Genomic DNA, 25,761 nt, shown 5'->3' with positions numbered 1-25,761 from the left:
GCAATGAAAGCATTGCTTTTTGAAGGATTAGAAGTTCTAGGAAAAAGTTTAGTTCTTGTGGATTTAGGAATGTAATGGTTGCTATGTTCTAAATATCTCCATTGCAGATTATCTTGATCCTGAAGGGCAGGGAGGGAGATAAAGAATGGTAAAGAGACTTTACAGTAGGTTGTAATTTGAATTTGCTACTAAGGTACTATTGAAGGTTTTTTAAAAACTGTATTGTTCTAAAGCTTTAAAGTAGACAGTTACGAACCTACTGTTTCTGTCTTTCATGGGTTCAGTGCTGATGATAAGAAAGAGTGTTTTACAACCCAAAACACTAAAACAAGTAGATTGTGAAGTATTTTGATTACACAGTTGTCAAAGGTAAGTGCAGTTTGAGGAATTGGCGCCAAGGTAAAATTAGGTAGTGTGGAAAGTAAAAGGATGCCTGGAAATAGCCGGATTTCTTCAAATATAGAGCAGCACTTCTCACACAGTGGACCCTTGAACAACATGGGGGTTATGGGCATCAACCCCAGCCCCCAAGTAGAAAATCTGTGTGTCAGGATTCCTCATCAATGTAACTACTGATAATCTACTGTTGATTGGAAGCCTCACCTGTACCCTAGAGTTAGTTGCTTAACACATACTGTACATATATATCAGGTACTGTATTCTTAAAATGAAGCAAGCTAGAGAAAAGGAAATGTTATTAAGAAAATCATAAGGAAAGGAAAATACATTTGTGGGAAAAAAAAAAACAAACCCATAAAAAGCAAACCTGTATATAAGTGGGCCCATGGAGTTCAAAACCTGTGTTCAAGAGTCAACTGTATACTGTGGGATGTGAGTGGATTTGAAATGGAAAATATGCCACCTTGCATATTTTAACCTCCTCTTGGACATTCACAATATACATTAGCTAAGAGATTCTTAAAATGTCTAATAATACAAAATAAATTTATTTGATCATTTTATAATATTGTCACAATATAACTATTATATGTGGCATACATGTTTTTGATAGCAGCTTGGGTAAACCATGTTGCTCAGGAAATATATTTGAATGGAAAAGATAATCACATAATGTCCCATGTTATAGAATTTGGCTGTCTGAACATCAGTAGTGTCTTACAGAATTCTGTGGATGCGGAAGCTCTTGTTCCCACGAAGGTGGCGATAACTTAAAAATGTTTTTTTAATTGAGGGAAACAGTGTTGGACAGTGTTCCAACTCCATTGAGTTGAAAGTGTTCCTGCTTACTCAGGTTCAATAGAGACATCATGTGTACACTTTTGTTCAGGCATCAAGGCTAACAAACCTTCAAGTCAGCAATTTTAGCAGAATTGTTTTAAGTACAGTCTTCTTGTTAAAATATTTGATAATCATCCTGATCTTTATTTCATTTATGTGAACAGAGAAAAGAATTTTAGGAGTCCTTCCTATTTCTCTTCCCCATAATGAGAAGGTTGCCTTTGATCTTTACCTCATTTTGACATTGGGGTTTTGTTTGTTTGTTTGTTTGTTTTTAAGACTTCTCTCTCTAGTGTTCCTTGTTTCCAAAAGAAGAATTTTAGGCATCATCATTTTCAGTCAAGGAGGAGGTATTTCAGTATAGTATTCTAAGTGCTTATCATTTAATGCAAATGAAGGTAGGAATCAGAAGGAGTGATTTGTCCCTCCCCTTAGTTTGCCTCCACTTTTCCTAAAGTGGACTGGCTAGTACTTTAGTTTCATATGGATAGATGTGGAACCTCTGGTGACTTTTCCACTACTAAAGCTGTTTCCTAGAAGCACATTTCTTGGTATAGATAACCAGAAACTTTAGAGACTACCAACTGAAGCTGATTAAAATAACAGTAAAAAAGTAGCTTGTATAATGTGAAGTGTAAACTTCAGGATTGGTTAATTCAGCTGATACAAGGTTTCATCAGGGATTCATTTTCTTCTCTGTTCTGTGTTGGCTTATTCTGAAACCTGGTTGCCAGGTACAATCAAAGTGAAATGTAGAAAACCCTAAAAACCCCACCAAAGAACTATTAGAAATAATAAATGAATTCAGTAAAGTCAAAGGATACAGTCAAAGTGAGATGATTCATTTTTCATGTCTCATATAGAAGGATATTATAGAGTAGTGGTGTAGGTGCTTAGAATAGTGCTGGCATATGATAAGTTCTCAGTAAATATTTGATCATTCATGTCATAAAGGAGAAAGATCCTGAGTTCCTGTTGTTGTCTTCGAGAATACTTCTCTCTTCATCTCATTGGCCAGAAATGGGCCATTGGCCATTCTCTATTGATTCCTTGTCAAAGATGTGGTTGCTCTTAAACCATTTAAGCCCAGTGGAGCAATTTCCTGAATGCACTGTTCTTGTCTGATGGAGGAGTGAGGGGTGGATAAAAAGAGTATTTTGGTGTGGGCTGGTATGGGCAGTCTGTCCATTATAGATCAGGTTTTCTCCACCTCATTTTCTTTTACTACCCTTGAAGAGGAATATAGCATATACAGGTTCTCAATGATAAAATAAAATGCAGTTTATTTTTGTAATAGATTTCTTATTTTCATCTACTACAGGAAATGGATTTCAGGGCCTCCTGTTTTGTTTTTATCCCTGGTAATAACTTTTTTTTTTTTTTTTAACCAAAATGTATCTCTGAAACAGATTCATTCTGTTTTGGTACTATGTAAACAGCTCTCAGAGCAAGCAAATTTGGTTTTAAAATTTGACCGTACCATGGGACTAATTGCGTGACCTTGGGCAAGATGCTTAATTCTTTTGAACGTCTTTGAGTCTGTAGTACTGGAGTAACCATCCCCACTCTACAGCATTGTTGTAAAGATTAAATTTATAGACATATATACGTATACATACATCCACACATATATACATACATATATAGATATATGAAAGTATCTGACAAGATTTTTCAGCCCCCTCTTTTTTAGTCCCCAGTTTGTCTATATCTAAAACTCCTCAATTTGGGACCAGTGTAGATACATTTGTGAAATCCATTTGCCCATCCTAGAATTTAATACTTGTATTTTTGCTACTCTGCCCATCCTCAGAAATGTGAAGTTATTGCCCAACTTACTTTTCAAAGATACGGCTTTACTTTTCCGTTATATTGGCCAATAAGGACTTCATGTTTAGTGAGTCGTAGGAGTATCAATTCTTAATTTATTAACTAGTTTAATATTATCTGAACCAGAGTCCATTCCAGGGTGACATTTCTACATGGTGTTTATTGTTTTTCTTCCCTGCTTGAGATAATATGCCCCCTAGGTGGGTTTGGTTGCCTCTTGAACACCATATAATTAATTCAGAATTTTATTTCATTACTTTCTAATGGTGTTAATGATAATTGGTCACATTTGTTGCGTATTTGTGGCAGTGTATGAGCATTACTTCAATAAAAGTACACTAATTTTGACAAATGGTTTTATATAATGCCTCTAATTTTCACATCCTGACAGACTCTTAATTATTTCCTTCATGTGAAGGAAGGAAATGCAAAATAAGATGTAATAGCAGTTCTTTGGTCGTTAATGCCAGTGTATCTATTTAATTTAATGAAGATTATTTAGAAATTCTCCCTAATATTTACATATTTAAGTTTCCCTAGACTGTGTCGACATTGGAACTTTTTTGGTTTTTAAAGATAAAGAGTATGGCTTTTTAATGGGAACCTGTGGGTAATTGGCTGGATACCAGTGTAAGTTCCTTCATAATTTGGTATTTAAAGATGGTAAGTGCTGATTTGAAGTGTTGCTGTGAAAGAGATAGGAAGACGAGAATTGCAGAGACAATGCAAAGGAAAAGGACTGAACTCAAATGAGACTTAGATGTTAGTTTGGCATTGCACCAAGTGCCGAGTATTTCCCCCCCCCCCGAGTATTTCTTGAGTAGATAGATAAATGGAAGAGGCTATAAAAATGATAAATGCCTCAAATAGGATGGGCTGGAAGAGCTGGGGGGGGGGCTGCTGGAAAGGCTGGTTTTATTTATCACCTTTTAACAGAATTTTTTTTTTTCTAGACAGAGTGGCAGTGCATATGTTTTCTCCACATGTTCCTGTTCACCAGTTCTTTCAGCTCGTCTCCCCTCTACTATTATATGTGGCATGAAACTGCTGAGTGAAATAGCATTTCCACTTTTTTATTCTTTTTTACCTTACTTTTTCTCTGGGAATTGCTTCATTTCCAGGCTTCTGATTTCATCTTAGACCCTTTATAGACTCAGGACTTTCATTGTCATATTTTTTTATGACAAGATATTGAGGCAGAAGAGATAACTATAGGCATGAGGACATAGATTTCCTTTTGGAAACCACTTTTGGAATCTATGAAAATGCCTCCTTTTTTAAAAATGTAGAATAGATGAGTCATTTAATTAAGATACTGTGAACTCTTTGTATTATAAAAATACTTGCTGAGAATTTGTATGCTATTAATTAATTTTAATCGCACCTTAAATTTCTTTCTTTCTTTTTTTTTTTTAAGATTTTATTTATTTATTTGACAGACAGAGATCACAAGTAGGCAGAGAGGCAGGCAGAGAGAGAGGAAGAAGCAGGCTCCCCACTGAGCAGAGAGCCCGATGTGGGGCTCGATCCCAGGACCCTGAGATCATGACCTGAGCTGAAGGCAGGGGCTTTAACCCACTGAGCCACCCAGGCGCCCCACACCTTAAATTTCTAAAATACTTGTAATATTCTTTGTAATAGTTAAAACTTCCTTGTTGAAGTTTTACCAGCATATTTTTATTAGTTCAGGTATCTGAAGATCATGAAAGTTGCTGTTACTTCTCCATGCTTGCCCCTGCCCTATTTAGTACTTCATGGTGCTCAATAGCTTAACTCTCCTAGCTGGCATTTTGAAAATTTGAATTCTTTGGAAATTGTTTTATTTAGATAAAATTGACATATGACATTGTGTAAGTCCTAAGTGTCCAGCTTGTTGATTTGATGCATTTATATGTTGTAGTGTGATTACCACTGTAACATTAGCTGGCACCTCTATTACATCACGTAATAATTATTTCTTTTTTGTGGTGAGAACAATGAAGGTCGAGTCTCTCAGCAGCTCTGGCATTTATGATACAGTATTGTTGACTGTAATCTCTGTGCTGTGCATTAGCTCTGTAAGACTTAGTTATCTACTAGTTGCAAGTTTGTACCTTTAAACAATATCTCCTTAATTCTCACATCAGCAGTGGAACTCAGCTTACCTGAATGAAATACCACTGTTCCTTTTGGCAAAGGATGGTCATTACTGTTTACTTTGTCTTCTGTCCATTTTTACTTATTTGTGGGCACAAATGATTGCCCTGTTTATTCCTTTTTCCTATACTCTTTAACTTGTACTTTTCCTTTTAATCTTTCCTAAATACTATTCTCTACTATGAGTTGATCTCCTAATTGGTTTATCTAGCCACCACATAATGCTTTCTCCACTTCACATTGCCTGCCCAGTTTCATTTTTCCATTTGCTACTTACTTCTGCCTTGAGTTCTAGTACATATTTGCTTTAAGTGTAAGCTCAAAAATGCATGTTTGAAAAGGACATGACTGCTCATAGATGTGCAGTCACCTTTCTCTGATATGGAAGAGTTAGGGTGAGTCCAGGTTTCCCTGTTCAGTTTTATCTCCTCAAATATATTTTAACTATAAGAAATCATTTCTAATCAAAATGTGTTTATTTTTGGTATTTACCCATAACTATTTAAATTTATGGTGTAAATATTTTGGTCTTCAAATGCAACTTTGTGAAACATTCAGTGTGTCTAATGCCACATTAAAAATAGAGGTTATGTTCCAAAACAACATTTTATCCCCTTTATAAAATATATATCATGTTCGCTTTGTATTTGTTACTGGTGTAAATATCAGTCTTAATTTTGATGTGAAAACAGATTGATTGTACACTGCTTGATTTTAAGAGCTTAGGAAACAAGTCATCCTGTATTCTGATCATTTTTATACACAGTATTAGACACATACTAGAACCAGTGTTTTAAAATTTCTAGTCAATTTTATACCTTTCGTAAAGCATGATAGAAATGAGTTGGGAGACTAGGTAGGAGGACACTGTTAACAGGAAAAAAAGATGAGCAAGATCCATGGGATAAATGGGTTCTCAGTGGATGGATGGATGAATGAGAGGTAATACATTCAGTAGATCATAAGGGTTAATTTATTAACTGATTCAGTGTGGAAACAAATTCCTCATTTATTGACTTAATTCATTTTTCTGTTAACTAAAGTAAGTGATAAAGTAGCAGCAGGTTTTGGGATTGGGAGGTGGAAAGACTCTGAGTGGCAATAAGTCCTTTGGGAGTAGTTGAGATGGAAGTACCTGAGGCATGTCAGATGTTGTATAGACCGACAGAAGTCTGGAGCCATAAAGAAGGACTGTGAAAAGAAAATAAGATTTTGAACATCTTCAGTATACGGTGTCTTTTCTTTTACTTCCTTGTTAAGGATACTTTTAGAGGACTCCAGATTGGAGACTTCTTTTTTAACTGAAGATTGCCAGGATCCATTAGCTATTAGTTACTGGCATGCAGTAGAGTTTCTCTTCAAAACAGTCGTAATAATCTTGTATTACAGAGAATCAGAAGAACTTGAGTTTGAGGGCTTTGAAAGAACCTCAACCAGATCAGCTTATCCAGCAGTATGACTCATAACACCCTACCAGAACTTTCTGCTTCTAGTTCTGTATCTCACTTTCAGAGACCGAATCCTTGAAGTACTATCACATCCCAGGACCTTTCCCTAGTCTCATCCATTTATCATAGACTATTAGGTTTAGGAATGAAGTTGTTGGTTTTAATTCATTGTGGCAATCTGTAACAATGAAAAGGAAAAGAACCACTTGACTTGGAAGAGTACACAACCTCTCTTCCCTCTTCTTTCTTAAAATGATCCATAAAACCCTCTTTCGTAAGTGTTGTGTAAAAATAACTTGTTTCCTCAGCCTGAAGTACCTCTTTTCTTTTTTCCCTCATTTACACCCTTTGGGTTACATTATGGAATTGTCTTTTAAACTTCTAAAAGACTGTGTCTACACTAATTAAATAGAGACGACAGTATCGACTACACCCACCTCATCTGCATAGTCTGAAGTAAAGTTTTGGGGAGCAAGTACACAATTTAAAAACTAAAATAGTGGCATTTAACCCTGATTGTGCATAGGAGTAACTCGTAGAAGCTTTTTTTTTTGTTTACAGGGTGTTATCCCTAGCCCACTGAGTCAGAACATCCAAGATTGAATCTCGAATCCAAACATTGCTCTAAATTTTAATAACTTATAAATTTTAATAACTTACACACACATAAGTAATTTGTTAATTACCACAAAAAACGTTTTATCACTGCTTGTCTTCAGGATTGGGAATATAGTTGAAGGGTTCTACAATTGAAAAGATTTGTGAGATAATCACAGACTATACAGCTAGAACTCTTAAACAATTTGAAAAGAAAGTCTTGAAATCTCAGTTTTATGTGTTAATTACATGAATATAGATTGTCCTCCTCCAGTTAGAAATCAGGTTCCTTAATCTATATAAAGCAAAATGCTATGAAGTTATTTTGAAATATTGAACAAATCAAAAGCTTTTAAAACAAAAGGTGACTTTGGTAATTAAGATGTCAACAGAAATTTTTATGAATAGATCCTTTTTGTTAAATTGGACCAGAAGTGCTCTATAAAAAGAAAATTGCCATAACATTAAAAAAATATGTTAGGTAAATCTTGCTTGGAAATTAATTTTCTGTAGAATGTTTTCTGCCTTGAGGTTTGTATATAGTCTTTGAACTGCAGAAGCCTCTACCGCATGATAACTATTCCACACAGCAGTAGTCAGTTTCATTACTGAAGTATTTCCGTGCGAGGTGCAGGTGTTTCTTAGATTCTTCTGTTGGTTTGCACGGATGGGTGCTGGATATTTTACCATGGTATTTTCAGATCTCAGGGCTGATTATTATAATTGATAGTCATTTCTGCTGGCTTATATGTTAATAGGTATATCTATTTTACATCTGGTTTAGATATGAAAAAGAAACTCTGAGGTCATGTTCTCCCCACCCCAGTCTTTCATTTCCCTTCAGTTTATTGGAAGTGTATCATTGTTTTTCTTTTTATGGGGTAGTTTTATGTGGCTTTTCTTAGTTTCTTATACTTAGTAATTATTCTATAAGTTCCTTCATTTTCACATGTATGTTTTTGAATATATTTCTGTTGCCAGGTAATTTTTCTATATTGTCACTGTTTGGAAATACTCAATATTTCATGATGTTGTGGATTTGAAAAGGTACATCACTGGCTTCATTGGTGCTTTTAAGATTGATTAATACTTACATATAACATGGTCCAGAATTGCTTCTGCCAGGTTTCATTGCAGGGCTTTGCATATTGATAGATGAAGTGTAGTCTAGGCAATTCGAATTATGCATCTCTCTGCTTTTTGTGACATGTCTTTGTAATGGTAAAACTTAAATACTGCCATCTTGAAGTCTTTCTTTGCAGGTCAGTTTGTATCCTTTGATGGCTCAGTTAGGAAAAGTGTCTTCTCTTCTTTATGTATGCCGATGGGATAAATTAGACTCAGAAGTGTAGTACAATCTAAATGTGTGGCTACTGTGCTGCTGTTTTTGCCCAGGGGAAGGCAAGTGGTTATAAAGCAAGCTTTGCTTTCATAATGCTCACTTTTTATTTTCTTTATTGAGATAGAGTTGATACACAGTGTTATATTTGATTCAAGTATACAAATACTCAGTTAAATAGTCTGGTTTCTGTTGCTGTGATAGCACATTAAAGGGTTGTTTGAGCGTATATACAGTCTGCTTAGTAGGCCAAGGCAGAATAAATGCAGTTCTTTGTTGTTTTGTTTCTTTTTAATAAAAGCAGTTCTTAAAGTGTTCAGATGTTGGAATTATTTTTTTTAACTTAGTCAGCCATGCCAAATAAGTTTCACTTTTGTTTCGTTGACCATTGTATTTCTAGTGCCTGCATTGTCCTAAGGGCATTATAGATAACTTGACAAACATTTGTTAAATGAATTAAATATTTACTACTTAAGGGTCATAGTCATTTTGTTAGTGGTTTTCCCATTCAGAATATTACAGCCCTTAAATTTTAAAGAGTACTGCAAATGTAGGCCAGCCTCATGCTTGCACATAACACATTTGTGAAGGAATATGATAGCTACTGTGTTCATACCAAACAGTTCCTTCTAACCTTCCTTTTACTTTAACACCGGTAGCTGACATTAGTTTATTTTTGTTAATTGAGGGTTCTCGTTGACCAAGTGCAGTTTTGTTCATTCTGTATTGAAATACAGTACTGAAAACTTGCTAATCATTCTTTCTCTTGATAAAGTCTTTTTCAGTTTGTCCAGTAGTTATAAAAAATACAACTATTTAGCTATTTGGATTGTGGATAGGAGTGAGCTTATTGTGGTCAACTTTTTTTTTTTTTTTTTTAAAGATTTTTATTTATTTATTTGACAGAGATCACAAGTAGGCAGAGAGGCAGGCAGAGAGAGAGAGGAGGAAGCAGGCTCCCCGATGAGCAGAGACTCCGATGCGGGGCTCAATCCCAGGACCCTGGGATCATGACCTGAGCCAAAATGACCTGAGCCAAAGGCAGAGGCTTTAACCCACTGAGCCATCCAGGCACCCCTGTGGTCAATTTTTTGAAATGGGTTTACACTCTGGGTGGTTATTACTTTTAATGCTAAAATCTTGTAGGGACTCAGAAAATTTGAATATACATGTATGGAAATAATTTTTAGAAGAGTTCAGAGAGATGTACTTTTTTTTAATCCTAAGGATTTTATACCAACTCTAGTACTTGTTTCTTTTTTTTTCTTAGTTTATATACTAGGTTTAATGTTGATAAAGTAGATGTCAAATGTTACTCCGTGTTCTTGATTGTGATTTGTATTCTTAGAAATTAGTGTTATACATGTATTTTTTTGGTGAGGCTGATAATGATGTTATTATACATGGATATTGTAAAGTTAGTGGTTTAATATTGCCTACACAAAGAATAGTAGGTGCATTCTAAAAAGATAATTATATTTCATAGATGAACTTCAAGATAGGCTATTTGATGCATTCCTGGTACTATTTCAAGTAGTTTTAAAAGGCACCATGTACAGGGGCCCCTGGGTGGCTTAGTTGGTTAAGCATCTGCCTTCGACTAGGGTCATGAACTCAGGATTCTGGGATCAAGCCCTGCAGCACACTCCCTGCTCAGTGGGGAGTCTGCTTCTCCTTTTCCCTCCCCCTGCTTGTTCTCTCTCCCTCTCTCTCTAACAAATAAATAAAATCTTAAAGCACCAGATAAAATGATTATTGGAGAATCAATAAGGGTAGATAGTGTTAGCCTTATATTGTCATATATTTCATTTGTTTCTGAAGTTCATGTCTCATTTTGAGATAAACAGTGGTGTTCTGACATTAATACCATTAAACTTTTACTTTGTTTTTAAAGTAATGATTAAGCTATTTAAACTGCTCTATAGCTGATACTGTTTACTTGAAGTTTCATAAAAACAGTTATACATAGGATAATTTGATAAAGTTTTTAATTCTACATTCTCAGCTGTCTCAAGAAAGTAACCCAGCAGCCTGTTATCAGCAATAAATGTACAAAGTGATTCTAGTTGGTTGTCCAGTATGTTCTATTTGCATAGCGTAGTTTCATGATTATGTTAAACTTTTTATACCTGAAAATTAAGACACATTTATATGACTCAATTTAGTGCACTGATTTTCTCATCTCTTCTTGCAGCATTTTCAGTTAGCTTTGGTTGACTGCAATCCCTGCACTTTGTCCAATGCTGAAAGTAAGTATTTTTAAGTAATAGTTTTCTACATGTATTCAGATCACCTCATGGCAAATAGTAGTAATGATGATGATGTTGATAGTGATGCTAGTGATAAGGTCCTGTGTAATTTTTCTTCTCGAATTGTTGGATCTAACTGTATTGGTTGCCATGGCTACTTGTACAAATGGAACATGTGAGACCAATTATTGTGAAAAGCTTGTGTCTAAAATAGATATGCCAGTGAACTGCATTGTTGAATTAAAATTGTCTGTACTAATGAACAAAATTGATTATTTGTGCATTAATTATATTGTAGATGAATTGGGGGATTAAAAATGGGGTTTACCAGTCTTTTAGGAAAAATGAATATGCAGAGATTCTTAAGTGATTAGCTGACTGATTCCTGCTGTGTGGTATTAAAAAAATGATTGATAATTATGAATCCATTCTTTGTTTTTTATTGTAATTTTACATATATATAAAGTTTGAAGCGACAGTTTTCAATTAATTAAAAAGGAATGTGTGTGAAAAACATCTTCTGCTGCAGTGGGTTGTTTGTTTTGTTTGTTGTTGTTTTTTTGTTTTTTGTTTTTTTTCTTTTTTCCCCCAGGCAGTTATTTTCTGCTTCTGTGTGTGTTTCTTTCCAGAAGCAGTTTGGTTTGATTATGATGTGTTTATCAATAAGTATGTGTTGGCATATTTAGTATAAAGCAGCCAATAAAAGTTTTAAGGATATTCATTGAGTTCAAGCTGGATTTCTTTAAAACTTTCTTGAAAAATGGGTATAAAAAATTGAATCATTCTTAATGAAAATTTCAGGTCAAAGGATTCTAGGTATTTTGCTCTGAGTGACTCATGTTCTAACGCTAGAGAATGCCATTAAGTGAAAAGTAGTGTCAGTGTTAAAAATGCCTAATAAAATGATGGAGTACATGAAAAAGGCTATAGAAATTAGGATGTAACTTGATATTACATGAATTAAGACCTGGTTTGAATGAAATCATCATCTAAACCAGACCAATTATCTCTTACTACTAGAGGCAGTTTTCTGAGAAAACATAAAAGATTTCTGTTTTCTTAAAATGAAACTGATCAGTGTATTGGCAGAACAAATGGTGGGAAGGTAACAAGTGCAGCAATATTTTAGTTTCTAAGATGAGATTAGATTAGAATTTAACTTACTGAAATGTTAATTTATATTTCCTTAATTATATAGGAATGAGAAAACAGCTCCTTTTCATTTGATTGATTATATCTAGTATCTTAAAGCAAAGTCTCGTAACTGACTAATATGTCAGTTTGAATGATAACTTCAGAGCGATGTTTCATAAATGCCAAACTAAATATTTTGGTAAATCCTCATCCTCACTTTATTCTGTCCTGTTGAAGTTAAATCTCAGTTGTAAGTCATTGCTCTTGCTTGAGGGGAGAGCACCTACATCTGTAGAATGAGCACCGTTGGACAGAAAACTACCTGTTGAACATGAAGAGGATGATTTGAACCATAATGAATACATCTTTAAGTTTACTCTGTCTCTATCTCTGTTGGTTGTTGAGAAAGGAAATAGGAGGGAGGGTGACCAACATCCTGTTTTTCCTAGGACTGAGGAGTTTGCCTGGTTTCAGGACTTTCTGTGCTACAAGGCTGGTTACTGTGATGGAAGGGAATGTGCTTTATTTAGAGACATTAGGCCATTATAATTCAGTTGATTTGGGTAGTTTATTTTAGGCTGTCTCTGTGTGATTACATGATAACCACAATAATGGCTGATGTCTTACAGAGCACTAACAAATGTAGACGATGTACTTTCAGCCAGGTATTATTACTATTGAAGTACCAGGCTCTTACTATCTTTGCAAAGCTTATTTCTCTTTGAATTTTTAACATCATCACCTATTTGTGCATGCCAGAGACCTTGACTGTTCTTTGAAATCTTACATATTACTTGTGATACTGCAAAGATCAGAAGGTTATAGAAAGGAAAGTAAGCTTTTAAAAAATGTCTATATGAGATATTTTTATCTTATGGCACAATTCATTGATGCAATTAAAAAGTAAGTATATATACTTACTGCTTCTAGAACTTTTTAAGAGGGGTTAATTACAGTTGGTGTTTTAAAAAGTAGAATCGTGGCGTGGTGAGACTTTATTATATGATGGCCCCTTGGGATAAAATTGTTTCCTCTAGATTTAATTAATTCTTTTCATTCTAAAAATAATGTATAATTTCTGAATAAAGTTCATTTCAGAACATTTTAAAGCAATATTTGTTAACCATTTCCTCTTCTAATTGAGACGTGCCAAGTGGAGTTTTTTCTTAGTTGTATGGTTATGTTCCACTTGAAGAGGACTTCGAAGGATTTAAATATGTAGTGGTTTTCACATTACAAAAGATGACATTGGATTTAGTAATTCATTGCATAGGAAAGCCCTAGACAGAGGGGCAAGGGACTGAGCTAGGAGGAAGTTTGGGGTGATGGTAGGATGCTAGCTAGTTGCTGTTCTTTTCTTCCTTTTCACATTAATTCGAGAAGTAAGAAGATTGGGGAAGATGAGAATAGAGTTTTCCATCTCTTTCTCATTCTCTTAACCTGTAACCCAGTCTCTCTCCATTGATGTAGTGAGGTAAAATTTGGAACTGGAATCTGAAGGGAGAACTGTGTTGGAAAAGGGGGATGGAAAATAAGAAAAGCCCTCAACAGATACAGCAAGTTTATCTATATATGTAGAACTTTTATTATTATTTTTATGCATCGTTCACAAAAAGCTGATTTCATCTTCTAAAGATATTTTTATTTTGCTTCATCTCTGATTAGCTAATGTGTAATATTTAACAATTATTTATGGAAAGATGCAGTTTTACTTTTGATCTAAAAATGTTTGATTTTAAAGTTCATTAAGTATTTCATTTGTTTTGTTCTTTATGGTTACTTAGTTTAGTTCTTCCCAGATATTAGTCTAGGGAACAGGTATAAGAGTCTGTTGCAGAATTGATTAAAAAGGCGACTTTGCAGGGCATGTTCCAGGCACACTGAATCATAATCTCAGGAATCTCTATTTTTTTTTTTTTTTAAGATTTTATTTATTTGTCAGAGAGAGAGTGAGCACAGGCAGACAGAATGGCAGGCAGAGACAGAGGGAGAAGCAGACTCCCTGCCGAGCAAGGAGCCCGATGTGGGACTCGATCCCAGGACGCTGGGATCATGACCTGAGCTGAAGGCAGCAGCTCAACCAACTGAGCTACCCAGGTGTCCCAGGAATCTCTATTTTTAACAGGCTTCCCAGGTGCATCTTACAGTTAGAGGAATCACTGACAGAGTTAGTTCATGGTGCATTCAGCAGTGAATACTTGATGGTAGTCCTGTGGAACTTATTTTCAAGGATCTACACAAACATTTTTGCATATAAATTTGAAAGGCTCCCAGACTCCTGAAATCCAGGTAGATAGAACATTAAAAAAAAAAAAAAAAGAGTTGTCATTGAAGAATGAAACAGTATTGTAGTAGCTAGAATCCAGTTTTGATTCCTGGTTCATTGTTGGCTTTTGTTGAATCATTCATACTTTGGTGATGAAGTATGGAGAGCTGCAAACAAAAGCTGAACTATATTCTTACTTGATTTTCCAGACATATTTGTTCATCTTGGGACTGTTACTATTCTTGCCTTTTAAGTGGTTTTTGGCTTTTTTTTTTTTTTTAAATAATTCTGAAGAACTGATAGAGAAATGCAACAACTCATTTCCTCTGTGTGATATTATGAGCATCATCCTGCTTCATGACTTCTTTATAAATGTTGTTATGAAATGTGGTATAAGGAATTAGAGCCTTTCTTTGGTTTATATATATATTTTTTTTTCTAAATCAAATATTGACTTTACTATATTATTGACTTGGAACTCAGTGTTTAAATACCGTGTTTTGAAATGCATAGATTATAGGAGTTTTCTCTGTTTGCTTCATCTTGCAGTTTTGAACTTTGTAAGGAGTGTAGTCAACTTGCTATAGATTTTAATGTAAATTGTAATAATTATACTGACAAAATTTGATAGTGACCAACAGTGCCACCAACATGTGGCATATGTGGCGTCTTATGTTCATGTTCTTTAGTGTGTTTGCTTGTATAATGTTTTATTAAAAATAAAAGTTATGTCTCATTATTTAATCTCTATAGTGTAGATTGTGCTTATGTTTGACATTTTATATTATTACTTAATTTACCCCAAACACTATTATATTGGTATTGATTTTTTTTCCATCATCTTTGCAGTTCAGTTTCACATTGCCCACTTATATGAAACCCAGGTAAGTGTTTTAACTTACCTTACTTAAAAGTGATCACCTGTATCATTGTAAGTGAAGTCAGACATACATACAATTTAATGGGATTCTGAGCATTATCTCCTTCACATATTTTATATGCATTAAATGTGATTAAGATTTTACGTAGTGAAACAGTACTTGCTGTATATTAGAAAGTTTCATTTGATATGTTTGTCTCCAAACCTGAACTATCTGCAGCCTTTAATGACTATATTTAAGATTTCTCCTAACTCTTGATGTAGAATGCCTAGTTTTTTGCAGAACATTCATAGATAGTTGTTATAATGCATTGTTTTAGTTTTACTTTTTCTTAAGATTAAAATATTCCTTCCATGTGTCACCATTTGAAAGGCATAGTAGAGTCACCTCTTGATCTCAGTCCTTTTATGTTTGCTGTACTTGAAAAAGCCTTTTCAGTTTAATTTTAGAACATTTTGGTTTTGTGTATGGAAGATTTTGCTAAGTTGTGTGATAAAAGATGTAACACATAGACATTTATTCTTGGCAGTGGGATGGAAAATCCATTATAAGTTGGTATGAGAGTAAAATATTAAGTAATCAGAGTTTACCCCAAATATAAATTTAAAACTACTTTTTGGGGAAAAATACTGTTATATTTGTACATCTATTTTTGTAAGGTGTGTTTAGTTTCAGGGCTACCATGAGTGGTACCAGGGGTGCCAGGATTCCTGGACACTTCATCTGCTCTCCTTCCCCCCCAAAACACACATGGGTGTGTGCCCACTGAGTAAGACTTTATGCACACTCAGGTTTGGATACCCTACTAATCTAGGGATTTTATCCACCTTGAGAAGATGCATGTGAGAATTTCATTACCTTGCGGATCAGTCTTCACCTGCCAGTGTTAATCCTAGCCTCTTGCCATCTACTGATTTTTGCCAAATCAGCAAAGGTGCCAAGGTTAAAGAGGCTACAAAACTCAACTCCCTCTCCAGAGTTGTTCTTTCCATGGAGACTTCGCTCCTTCTGTTACTACTTCAGTGCTCTCTGCTGCCTTCAAAATGAGAAGTTCTGATTTTCTTTTTCCCCTAAAATTTTCTAGTTCTTAGTGAGATTACTGGTCTGTTACTAGCTGAAGCAGAGGTTTTCTCACTTTTAGTTTTTACTTTTTTATTTAGTTTTTTGAGGGGGGAGAGGGTTCAAGGGGGAGAAAGAGAAATCTGAAGCAGGCTCCAGGCCTAGTGTGGAGTTGGACATAGGGCTTGATTTCACGACCCTGAGATCACGCTGAGCCAAAACCAAGAGTTGGGTGCTTAACTGACTGAGCTTCCCAGGCGCCCCATTCTCACAAACAAAATAATTCTTTATTTATTAAATTTTAAAGATTTTATTTATTTGACAGAAATCACAAGTAGGCAGAGAGGCAGGCAGAAAGAGAGAGAGAGAGAGAGAGAGGAGGAAACAGGCTCCCTGCTAAGCAGAGATCCTGATGCGGGACTCGATCCCACAACCCTGGGATCGTGACCCGAGCCGAAGGTAGAGGCTTTAACCCACTGAGCCACCCAGGTGCCCCTTTATTTATTTTTTTAAAGATTTTATTTATTTATTCATGAGACATGCAGAGGCAGAGGCAGAGGGAGAAGCAGGCTCCCTGCAGAGCAGGGAGCCTGAGGTAGGACGCTGTCCCAGGACCCTGGGATCATGACGTGAGTTGAAGGCAGATGCTTAACCAGTTGAGCCACCCAGGTGCCCTCTCACCTTTATTTGTTTATTTATTTATTTTTTTAAGATTTTATTTATTTATTTGACAGAGACCACAAGTAGGCCGAGAGGCAGGCAGAGAGAGAGGAGGAAGCCGGCTCCCCGCTGAGCAGAGAGCACGATGCAGGGCTCGATCCTAGGACCCTGGGATCATGACTTGAGCTGAAGGCAGAGGCTTTAACCCACTGAGCCACCCAGGCGCCCCTCACCTTTATTTTTAATGAGAGTTTTTGCAGGTCATGGAATTCTGTTTTGTTATTTGATCACTTTGAAATTTATATTCCATTGTCTTCTGGCTTTCATTGTTTCTGATGAGAAGTTGTTGGCATTGATCTTTTAATCTTGTGAAGGTACTGTGGGGACAGGGCCCTCCCTCCATTGATTCATTCATTTGGTAAATTTTAGTTCCTGTTAAGATTAAACAAAACAAAATGATGAGAACAGAATTTATGGCAGAGTATATAATTATTAGATGACAAAAGATGATACTGTAAGCATATGAAAAGATTGAAAAATCCCTATTCCAGTACTTACAACAAGGGTGTTCATTTTCAGGTAAAAATTTAAGAAAAGCAAAAATGCCTCCCTCTCTACCTAGCTATAGAATGTTACTTACAGCTGATTTATATGACTATATTTATGAATATAGAATTTTAAAATGTAAATTTAAGTAGTCATTCATGGTTAGTGGCTACTGCTAGGTAACCAAATAGTTCAGTGAAAGTTTCTTTATATAGAAAGTCTTCTGTTAATAAATGTAGAAATAATTTATTATCACTTTATAAACCCTGAGGGCCCTGTCCTCACATTACCTTCATAGGATTATACAGGAAGACCATGATTAAGACAAAAGTGAGGGAATACTTATTTTAACAGGAGTGATTAAGGTAGGCCTCTCTGAATAAGAGTTACTTGGGCTGAGTCCTGAGTGGAGAGAAGGAGCCAGTAATAAAAGTCAGTTGGGGCTGATGGAGTGGAGTTCATGTGTGTTGCTGGGTCATTCTAATAAAGAGGTGTTACCAACTATAGTGGCTTTGTGGTACTGCAAGTACCATTTTGTAGAAATGCAAGTGTAGGGTATTTTTTTTGTTTGTTTCTTTTAAATTTTTTTGGTTAAATTTCATCATAAATCTGGCTTGGGTTATTTTTCAGCTTTATTGAAGTGTAATTGGCAAATAAAATTAAGATACACTGCACAGTGTGTGATTTGATATACATACATATAGTGAAAGGTTTTCTCCCATCAAGTTAATTAACACACCCATCACCTCATATATGCCCTCTCCCCTGAGGTCCTACACATATATGATATCAAACACTGTTTGTCTTTCTCTGTCTGGCTTATTTCACGTAGCATAATGCCTTCCACGTTTATCCGTGTTGTTGTATATGACAGGATTTCCTTTTTTAACACTGAAATACTAGTCCATTATATTTATATATCACATTTTCTTGATCTTTTTTTTTTTTTAAGATTTTTATTTATTTGAGAGAGGGAGTACAAGAAGGGGAAAGGGCATGGAGAAGGAGACTCCTCACTGAGCAGGGAGCTCGTGGGGTCCAGTCCCAGGACCCCAGGATCATGAACTGACCCAAATGCAGATGCTTAACTAACTGAGCCACCTAGGCGCACTTTTCTTGATCCATCTTTTGACAGATACTTAAACGTTGTTTCCATACCTTCGCTGTTGTCTGTAATGCTGCATTGCACACGGGAATACAGATATCTCTTTGAGATGTGGTTTTGAGATCTGTTTTCAGATACGGTTTTCTTTCCTTTGAAAATATACAGACAAGTGGAATTGCTGGATGATATGGTACGTCTGTTTAGGTACAGATAATTTTAATGGGTTGCCATCTCCCACACATCTTTTCTTACTAGATCTAAAAATCAGATTCTCAGGTTTCTGTGTATATTATCATACCTTCTCTAAATAAAGTTAATTTTGTTCCTCCATATAACGTCATCTGTCCAAGTAAATATATTAAGAATTATTCTTGGAAAGTTATATCAGTTATTTTTTAATGTTTTTATTTAAATTCCAGTTAGTCAGCATACAGTGTGATATTAGTTTCAGAGTACGATATAGTGATTCAACACTTCCCATTCATTACCCAGTGCCCATCACAACAGATGCACTCCTTAATCCCCATACCTATTTAGCCTATTCCCTCGACCTTCCTTCTGGTAACTATCAGTTTGTTTTCTAAGGTTAAGTCTGTTTCTTGGTTTGCCTTTGCTCTTTTGTTTCTTAAATTCCACATATGAGTGAAATCATCTGGTGTTTGGCTTTTTCTGACTCACTTATTTCACTTAGCATAATACTCTCTAGCTCCATCCACATCATAGCAAATGGCAAGATTTCGTTGTCTTTTATGGCTGAATAATATTCCATTATACACACACACACACACCCACGCACACATCTGCTTCATTCATCAGTTGATGCACACTTGGGCTGTTTTGATAATTCGGCTATTATAGATAATGTTGCTATAAACACAGGGGCGCATGTATCCCTTTGAATTAGTTGTATTCTTTGGGTCAGTACCCAGTAGTGCAATTACTAGATCATAGGGTAGTTCTATTTTTAACTTCCTGAGGAACTTCCATACTGTTTTCCAGTGTCTGCACCAGTTTGCATATCCGCCACCAGTACAAGAGGTTTCCTGTTTAACCACATCCTTACCAATACCTGTTGTTTCTTGTGTTGCTGATTTTAGCCATTCTGACAGGTTTGAGGTGATACTGTAGTTTTGATTTGCATTTCCCTGATGATGAGTGATGCTGAGCATCTTTTCGTGTGTCTTTTGGCTACTTACATGTCTTCATTGGAAAAGTTTCTATTCATGTCTTCTGCCCATTTTTTAATTGGATTATTTGTGTTTAGGGTGGCTATGGTATAAGATCTTTATATAGTTTGCATATTAACCCTTTACCAGATATGTCCTTTGCAAATATCTTCTCCCATTCTGTAGGTTGCCTTATAGTTTTGATGATTGTTTCCTTTGCTGTGCAGAGCTTTTTGTTTTGCTGCAGTCCCAATAGCTCATTTTTACTTTTCTTTCCCTTGCGTCAGGAGACCTATCTAGAAAAAAGTTGCTATGGCTGATGTCAAAGAAATTACTGCCTGTGCTTTCTTCAAGGACTTTTATGGTTTCAGATCTCACTTTTAGGTCTTTAATCCACTTTGAGTTTATTTTTATATATGATGAAAGAGAAGGATCCTAGTTCCTTTTTTTTTTTTGCATGTTGTTCAGTTTTCCCAGTTCCATTTGTTGAAGAGACTGTTTTTTTTTCCCAGTGGCTATTGTTTCCTGCTTTGTTGAAGATTAATTGGCCATGTAACTGGTCCATTTCTGGGTTTTCTGTTCTGTTCTGTTCTATTGATCTGTGTGTCTGTTTTTGTCCCAGTACTATAGTGTTTTGATTATTGCAGCTTTGTAATATATCTTGAAGTCTATAATTGTGATGCCTTCAGCTTTTCTTTTCTTTTTTTTTTTAAGCTGTTTTTTTTTTTTTATAAGATTTTATTTATTTATTTGACAGAACGAGAGAGAGATCACAAGCAGGCAGAGAGGCAGGCAGAGAGAAAGGGAGGGCAGGCCCCCTGCTGAGCAGAGAGCCCGATGTGGGGCTCGATCCCAGGACCCCGAGATCATGACCTGAGCTGAAGGCAGAGGCTTAACTTACTGAGCCACCCAGGTGCCCCAGCTTTTCTTTTTCAAGGTTGCTCTGGTTATTCAGGGTCTTTTGTGGTTCCATGCAAATGTTAGGATTGTTTGTTCTAGCTCTGTAAAAATGGTGCTGGCGTTTTGATAGGGATTGCTTTAATTGTGTGCATTGCTTTGCGTGGTATAGGCATTTTAACAATTTTTGTTCTTCCAGTACATGAGCATGGAATGTCTTCCCATTTCTTTGTGTCATCTTCGGTTTCTTTGCTGTTTTATAGTTTTCATAGTACAGGTCTTTCACTTCTTTGGTTAGGTTTATACCTAGGTATCTTGCTTTGGGTGCAGACGTAAGTGGGATTGATTCCTTAATTTCTCTTTCTGCTGCTTCGTTGTTCAAATGATTTGTTTGCTGTATAGAAATGAAACAGATTTCTGTACATTGATTTTGTTATCCTGTAACTTTACTGAATTTGTTTATCAATTCTGGCAGTTTTTTTGTGGATTCTTTCAGGTTTCCTATACATCAGGTAATCTGCAAATAGCGAACGTTTGACTTCTTCCTTGCCAATTGGGATACCTTTGTTTTTGTTGTCTGGTTCCTGTGAGTAGGACTTCCAGTCTGTGTTGAATGAAAGTGGTGAGAGTGGACATACCTGTCTTATTCTAATTATAGAAATAAAGCTCTTAGTTTTTCCCCATTTAGTATGATATTAAGTGTGGGTTTTTTTTTTTTTTTTTCATGTATGGCCTTCGTTATAGTGAGGTATTCCTCTAAACCTGCTTTTTAGAGATGTTTTTTTTTTTTTTTAAAATCATGAGTGGATGTTGTGCTTTATCAAATGCTTTTTCTGTGTCTTTTGAAGTGATCCTGTAGTTCTTTCGTATTCTCTTGTTAGTTGATGTTATCCCGTTGATTGATTTGCAAATATTGAACCACCCTTCCAACCCAGGAATAAATCCCACTTGATCTTGGTGAATGATTTTTTTTAATGTATTGTTGAATTTGGGTTGCTAGTGTTTTGTTGAGGATTTTTGCATCTGTTTTCATCGGAAATATTGGCCTGTATTTCTGTTTTTTGTGTGTGTCTTCATCTGATTTTGGTATCTGGGTAATGCTGCCCTCATAGAATGAATGTGGAAGATTTCCTTCCTTTTCTTTTCTTTCTTTCTTTGGGGGGTGGGGGATTGTTTGAGGAGAATAGGTATTAACTCTTTAAATGTTTGGTAGAATTCACCTATAAAAGCCATCTGGTTCTGGACCTTTGTTTTTTGGGAGTTTTTTGATTATTTATTCTGTTTCTTTGCCAGTTATCAGTCTTTTTTTTCTGTTCCTGTTTTTAGTTTTGGTAATTTATGTTTCTAGGAATTTATCCATTTCTTCTAGGTTGTCCAGTTTGTTGGCATATAGTTTTTCATTATAATAGTCTTAAAATTGTTTGTATTTCTATGGTGTTGGTTGTTATTTTACCTGCCTCATTTGTGTTTTTATTTGGGTCCTTTTTCTTTTCTTTTTGATAAGTCTGAGTAGAGGTGTATTAATTTTATCTGTTTTTTTTTTTTCTTCCAAGAACCAGCTCCTCGTTTCATTGATTTTTGTTGTGTTTCTCATTTCTGTATCATTTATTTTTGCTCTTATCTTTATTATTTCCTTCCATCTACTGGCTTTAGGCTTCATTTGTGGTTCTTTTTATAGGTCCTTTAGGTGTAAGGTTAGGTTGTTTGAGACTTTTCTTGCTTCATGAAGTAGGTCTGTATTGTTGTATACTTCCCTCTTAGAACCCACTTTTGCTGCATTCCAAGGGTTTTGGACCTTTGTGTTTTATTTTCATTTGCTTCCATTTTTTTTTTTTTTTTTTAAATTTCTTTGATTTCCTGGTTGACCCATCCGTTGTTTAGTATCAGGTTATTTAACCTCCGTATATTGCTGGCCTTTGCAGATTTTTTCCCGTGATTGACTTCTAGTTTGATAGTGTTAGGGTCAGAAAAAGGGTATGGTATGATTTTGATCTTCTTGATTTTGTTGTGTCCTGTTTTGTGGCATAATATGTAATCTATTCTGGAAAATGTCCCATGTGCACTTGAAAAGAATGTATATTCTGCTGTTTTAGGATGGAAGGTTTGGAATGTATCTGTTAAATCCATCTTGTACCATGGTTTCCTTTTTGTTTTTCTCTTCAGTTGATCTGGTCATTGATACAAGTGTGGTGTTAAGTCCCCTACTATTATCGTATTATTATGGATTAGTTCTTTTCTGTTTATTATTGTGTTATGTATTTGGGTGCTCCCATGTTGGGTGCATAAATATTTATAATTTATTTTCTTTTTGGATTGTCCCCTTTATTATTATAAAGTGTCTCTCTTTGCCTCTCATTACAGTCTTTGTTTTAAAGTCTAGTTTATTTGATATAAGTATTGCTAGGCAGGCTTTCTTTTGACAGCCATTTGCGTGATAAATGTTTTTCCATCCCCTTACTTTCAGTCTGCCTGTGTCTTTAGGTCTAAAACCAGTTTCTTCTAGGCAGCATATAGACAGATCTTGTTTTTTTAAGCCATTCTTTTACCCTTTGTCTTTTGATTGGGCCGTTTATTCCATTTTCATTCAAAGTAATTATTGATATGTGTTTATTGCCAGTTTATTACTTGTGTTGTGGTTGTTACTAGAGATTTTCTCTGATCCTTATGATTCTTTCATGGTTTTCTGGTTTTCCTTAGTGATTTAGTGACTTACTTGGATTTCTTTCTCTTAGTTCTTTGCATATCTATTATTCTTTGATTAGTAGTTACCGCTGGGTTGTATATTACATCATCTGCTTATAGTAGTGTCTATTAACTTGATGGCTGTTTAAGTTTGAACCTGTTCTTTACTCCTGTTCTCCCCATGTTTTAGGTATATGTTGTTATTTTATATCCTTTTATTTTGTGTGTTCTTTGACTGATTTTTTTTTTTTAACAGAAATACTCATTTTTACTGCTTTTGTGTTTCCTACTTTCATACTGTAACTTTTGGTTTTTCTTTTCCACTCACAGAGTCCCCATTTAGTATTTTTTGCTGGGCTGGCTTAGTGGTCACAAACTCTTTTAGTTTTTGTTTGTCTGTGAAACTCTTCATCTCTCCTTCTATTCTGAACGTTAGCCTTGCTAGATGAGTATTCTTGACTGCACATTTTTCCTACTCAGTGCTTTGAATATATCCTACCAGTCCTTTTTGGCTTGGAGAGTTTTCTGCTGAAAAATGAGCTGATAGCCTTATGGGTTTTCTGTTACAAGTAACTGTCTTCTTTTGTCTTGCTGCTTTTAAATTTTTTTCCTTATTACTGCACTTTGTCAGTTTAGTTACATTTTTTGGTGTGAGTCTGCTTTTGTTGACTTTAATGGGACTTCTCTGTGCTTCCTGGATCTGGATAGCTGTTTCCTTCCCCAGGTAAGGTGAAGTTTTCAACTATTATTTCTTCATATAAGTTTCCTGCCCTCTTTTCTCTCTCTCTGGGACTCCTATGATACAAATGTTACTGTGTTTGATGGAGTCACTGAGTTCCTTAAGTCTTTTCTTGTTTTATATAATTCTTCTTTTTCTTTTTTGTTCAGCTTCATCGCTTTCCTTTACTTTGTTTTTTCGGACATTAATTTATTCCTTTATGTCTTCCAGCCTGCTGTTCATTGCATCAAGCATGTTTCTAATCTCACTTACTGTACTCTGCATCTTCGATTCTTTTATAACTCCTTTATTTATGTGGTAGGGGTCTCACTGATGTCTTCCATTCTTTCTCAAGTTCAGGTGAGTATCTTTATGATCACTGATTTAAGGTCTCCATCAGTTCTGTTACTTATATCAGTTTTGCCTACATCTCTGGCCATGTGCATGTCCTTATCTTGTTCTTTCATTTGGGATAAATTGCTGTCTTATTTTGTCTAAGTCCATGCCACCTTCTCTGTATTAGAAAAGCCAGTTATGTCTCCTGCACCTGAAAGTAATGGCCTTACGAAGGAGAGGTCATGTAGTGCCCCAGAGTTTCGTGCTTCAGGGAGTGTGTCTGCTGTGTGCTATAGGCACTGTGCTCTTGCGTTCTGGCTGCTCTAACCTTCAGGCCAGTTATCTGCAGAGATTCTTTTTGCCAGTCCACGGCAGTTTTGGTCCCTGGCCTGAATGTGGCAAGTTTTAACTAGTGCTCCAGTTTGCTTGTGAAATGAGACCTGTCATCACCTCCACTGGAACTGAGACCCTACAGAACTTTCTTGTCGGGACCTGTGGTGTGGAGAGGGGTTTGTTTTGGTCTTTTGGGGGGAGGCGTCCATGGTGCTGGGACTGAGGTAAGCTGACTGAGAAGGGACAGTTCCACCAGAATGGAGGTGGGGCAGGGTGGGGCTGAGTGTTAAGTTATTTAGGCAGCCAATATCTGAATTGCATTGGTTCCTGCTGGTAGTGGCTCTGCTCTTTTCCTGAGTGGTAGGGGAGTGAAATGGTGCCAGCCAGAAGCCTTGTTTCCAGAGATGTCTCTCCCCAGAATGCTGCCTCTCATGGGCATGCTCTGAGAAGAGTAGATCTCCCTGTTGTGTGTGCCAGGCACTCTTCAGATCATTGTTTCCATGCTCTATGTCTCTGGGTTGTTTGCCTACCTTTTCTCCAAAAGCAGCCTCGATAAGCTCTGGACTCTCCCAGAGCCCAGCCCAGTGCAGCCCACTGATACTTTAAACTCTGGGTTTAAGCCCCTCAGTTGCAAGATACCATGAAATTCAGCTCCTCTCATTTTCCAAGCCAGTGGCATTGGGGAAATTTTTCCTTATGCTTTCCCGTGTGCCCCTCTCACTCTCTCACCCTTTTTCCTGACCACAGCTGTACCCACTCTGCAGCAGCCATTATCTGTTTCTCCCTTAAACCACATCTTCACATTTTTCTGCCTTCAGTGTTACCTTGTCTGTACCTCTTTAGTTGTGGTTTTTTTCTGCCAGTCTTCAGGTTGATATCTGGGGCATTTAAGATGATTTGATAGTTACATATTTGTTCATGGGAAGAGGTGCGCCAAGAGTCCTCCTACTTTGCGGCCATCTTTGAGGGAAGTCCTCTATCAGTTATTTAATTTACCTCTCCCATTTATTAGCTGAGACTCTAGAACCACTTTTTTGTAATAGTAGTAGTAGTAGTAGTAGTAGTAGTAGTAGTAGTAGTAATTGGCCTTTTCCTTGAATTTAATGAAATAACTTGAACAGTTTGCCATCTGAATTCTTA

At 36.0% G+C, this 25,761-nt stretch overlaps 1 protein-coding gene across 7 annotated transcripts in view; it reads left to right on the top strand.

Annotated features, from left to right (window-relative positions):
* The window catches only part of KDM6A (lysine demethylase 6A), a 204,290-nt gene that overhangs the window by 110,475 nt on the left and 68,054 nt on the right, over positions 1-25,761 (top strand). For all 7 annotated transcript variants that reach the window (XM_059386257.1, XM_059386259.1, XM_059386256.1 and 4 more), the window contains 2 exons: positions 10,784-10,838; positions 15,088-15,122. In XM_059386257.1, coding sequence (XP_059242240.1) covers positions 10,784-10,838; positions 15,088-15,122 — 90 coding nt within the window. The remainder of the gene's footprint in view (positions 1-10,783; positions 10,839-15,087; positions 15,123-25,761) is intronic.

This window comes from Mustela nigripes, chromosome X (genome assembly GCF_022355385.1).
Source record: "Mustela nigripes isolate SB6536 chromosome X, MUSNIG.SB6536, whole genome shotgun sequence".
NCBI classification, from domain to species: domain Eukaryota; kingdom Metazoa; phylum Chordata; class Mammalia; order Carnivora; family Mustelidae; genus Mustela; species Mustela nigripes.
This window is presented reverse-complemented; position numbering and strand designations above follow the sequence as displayed.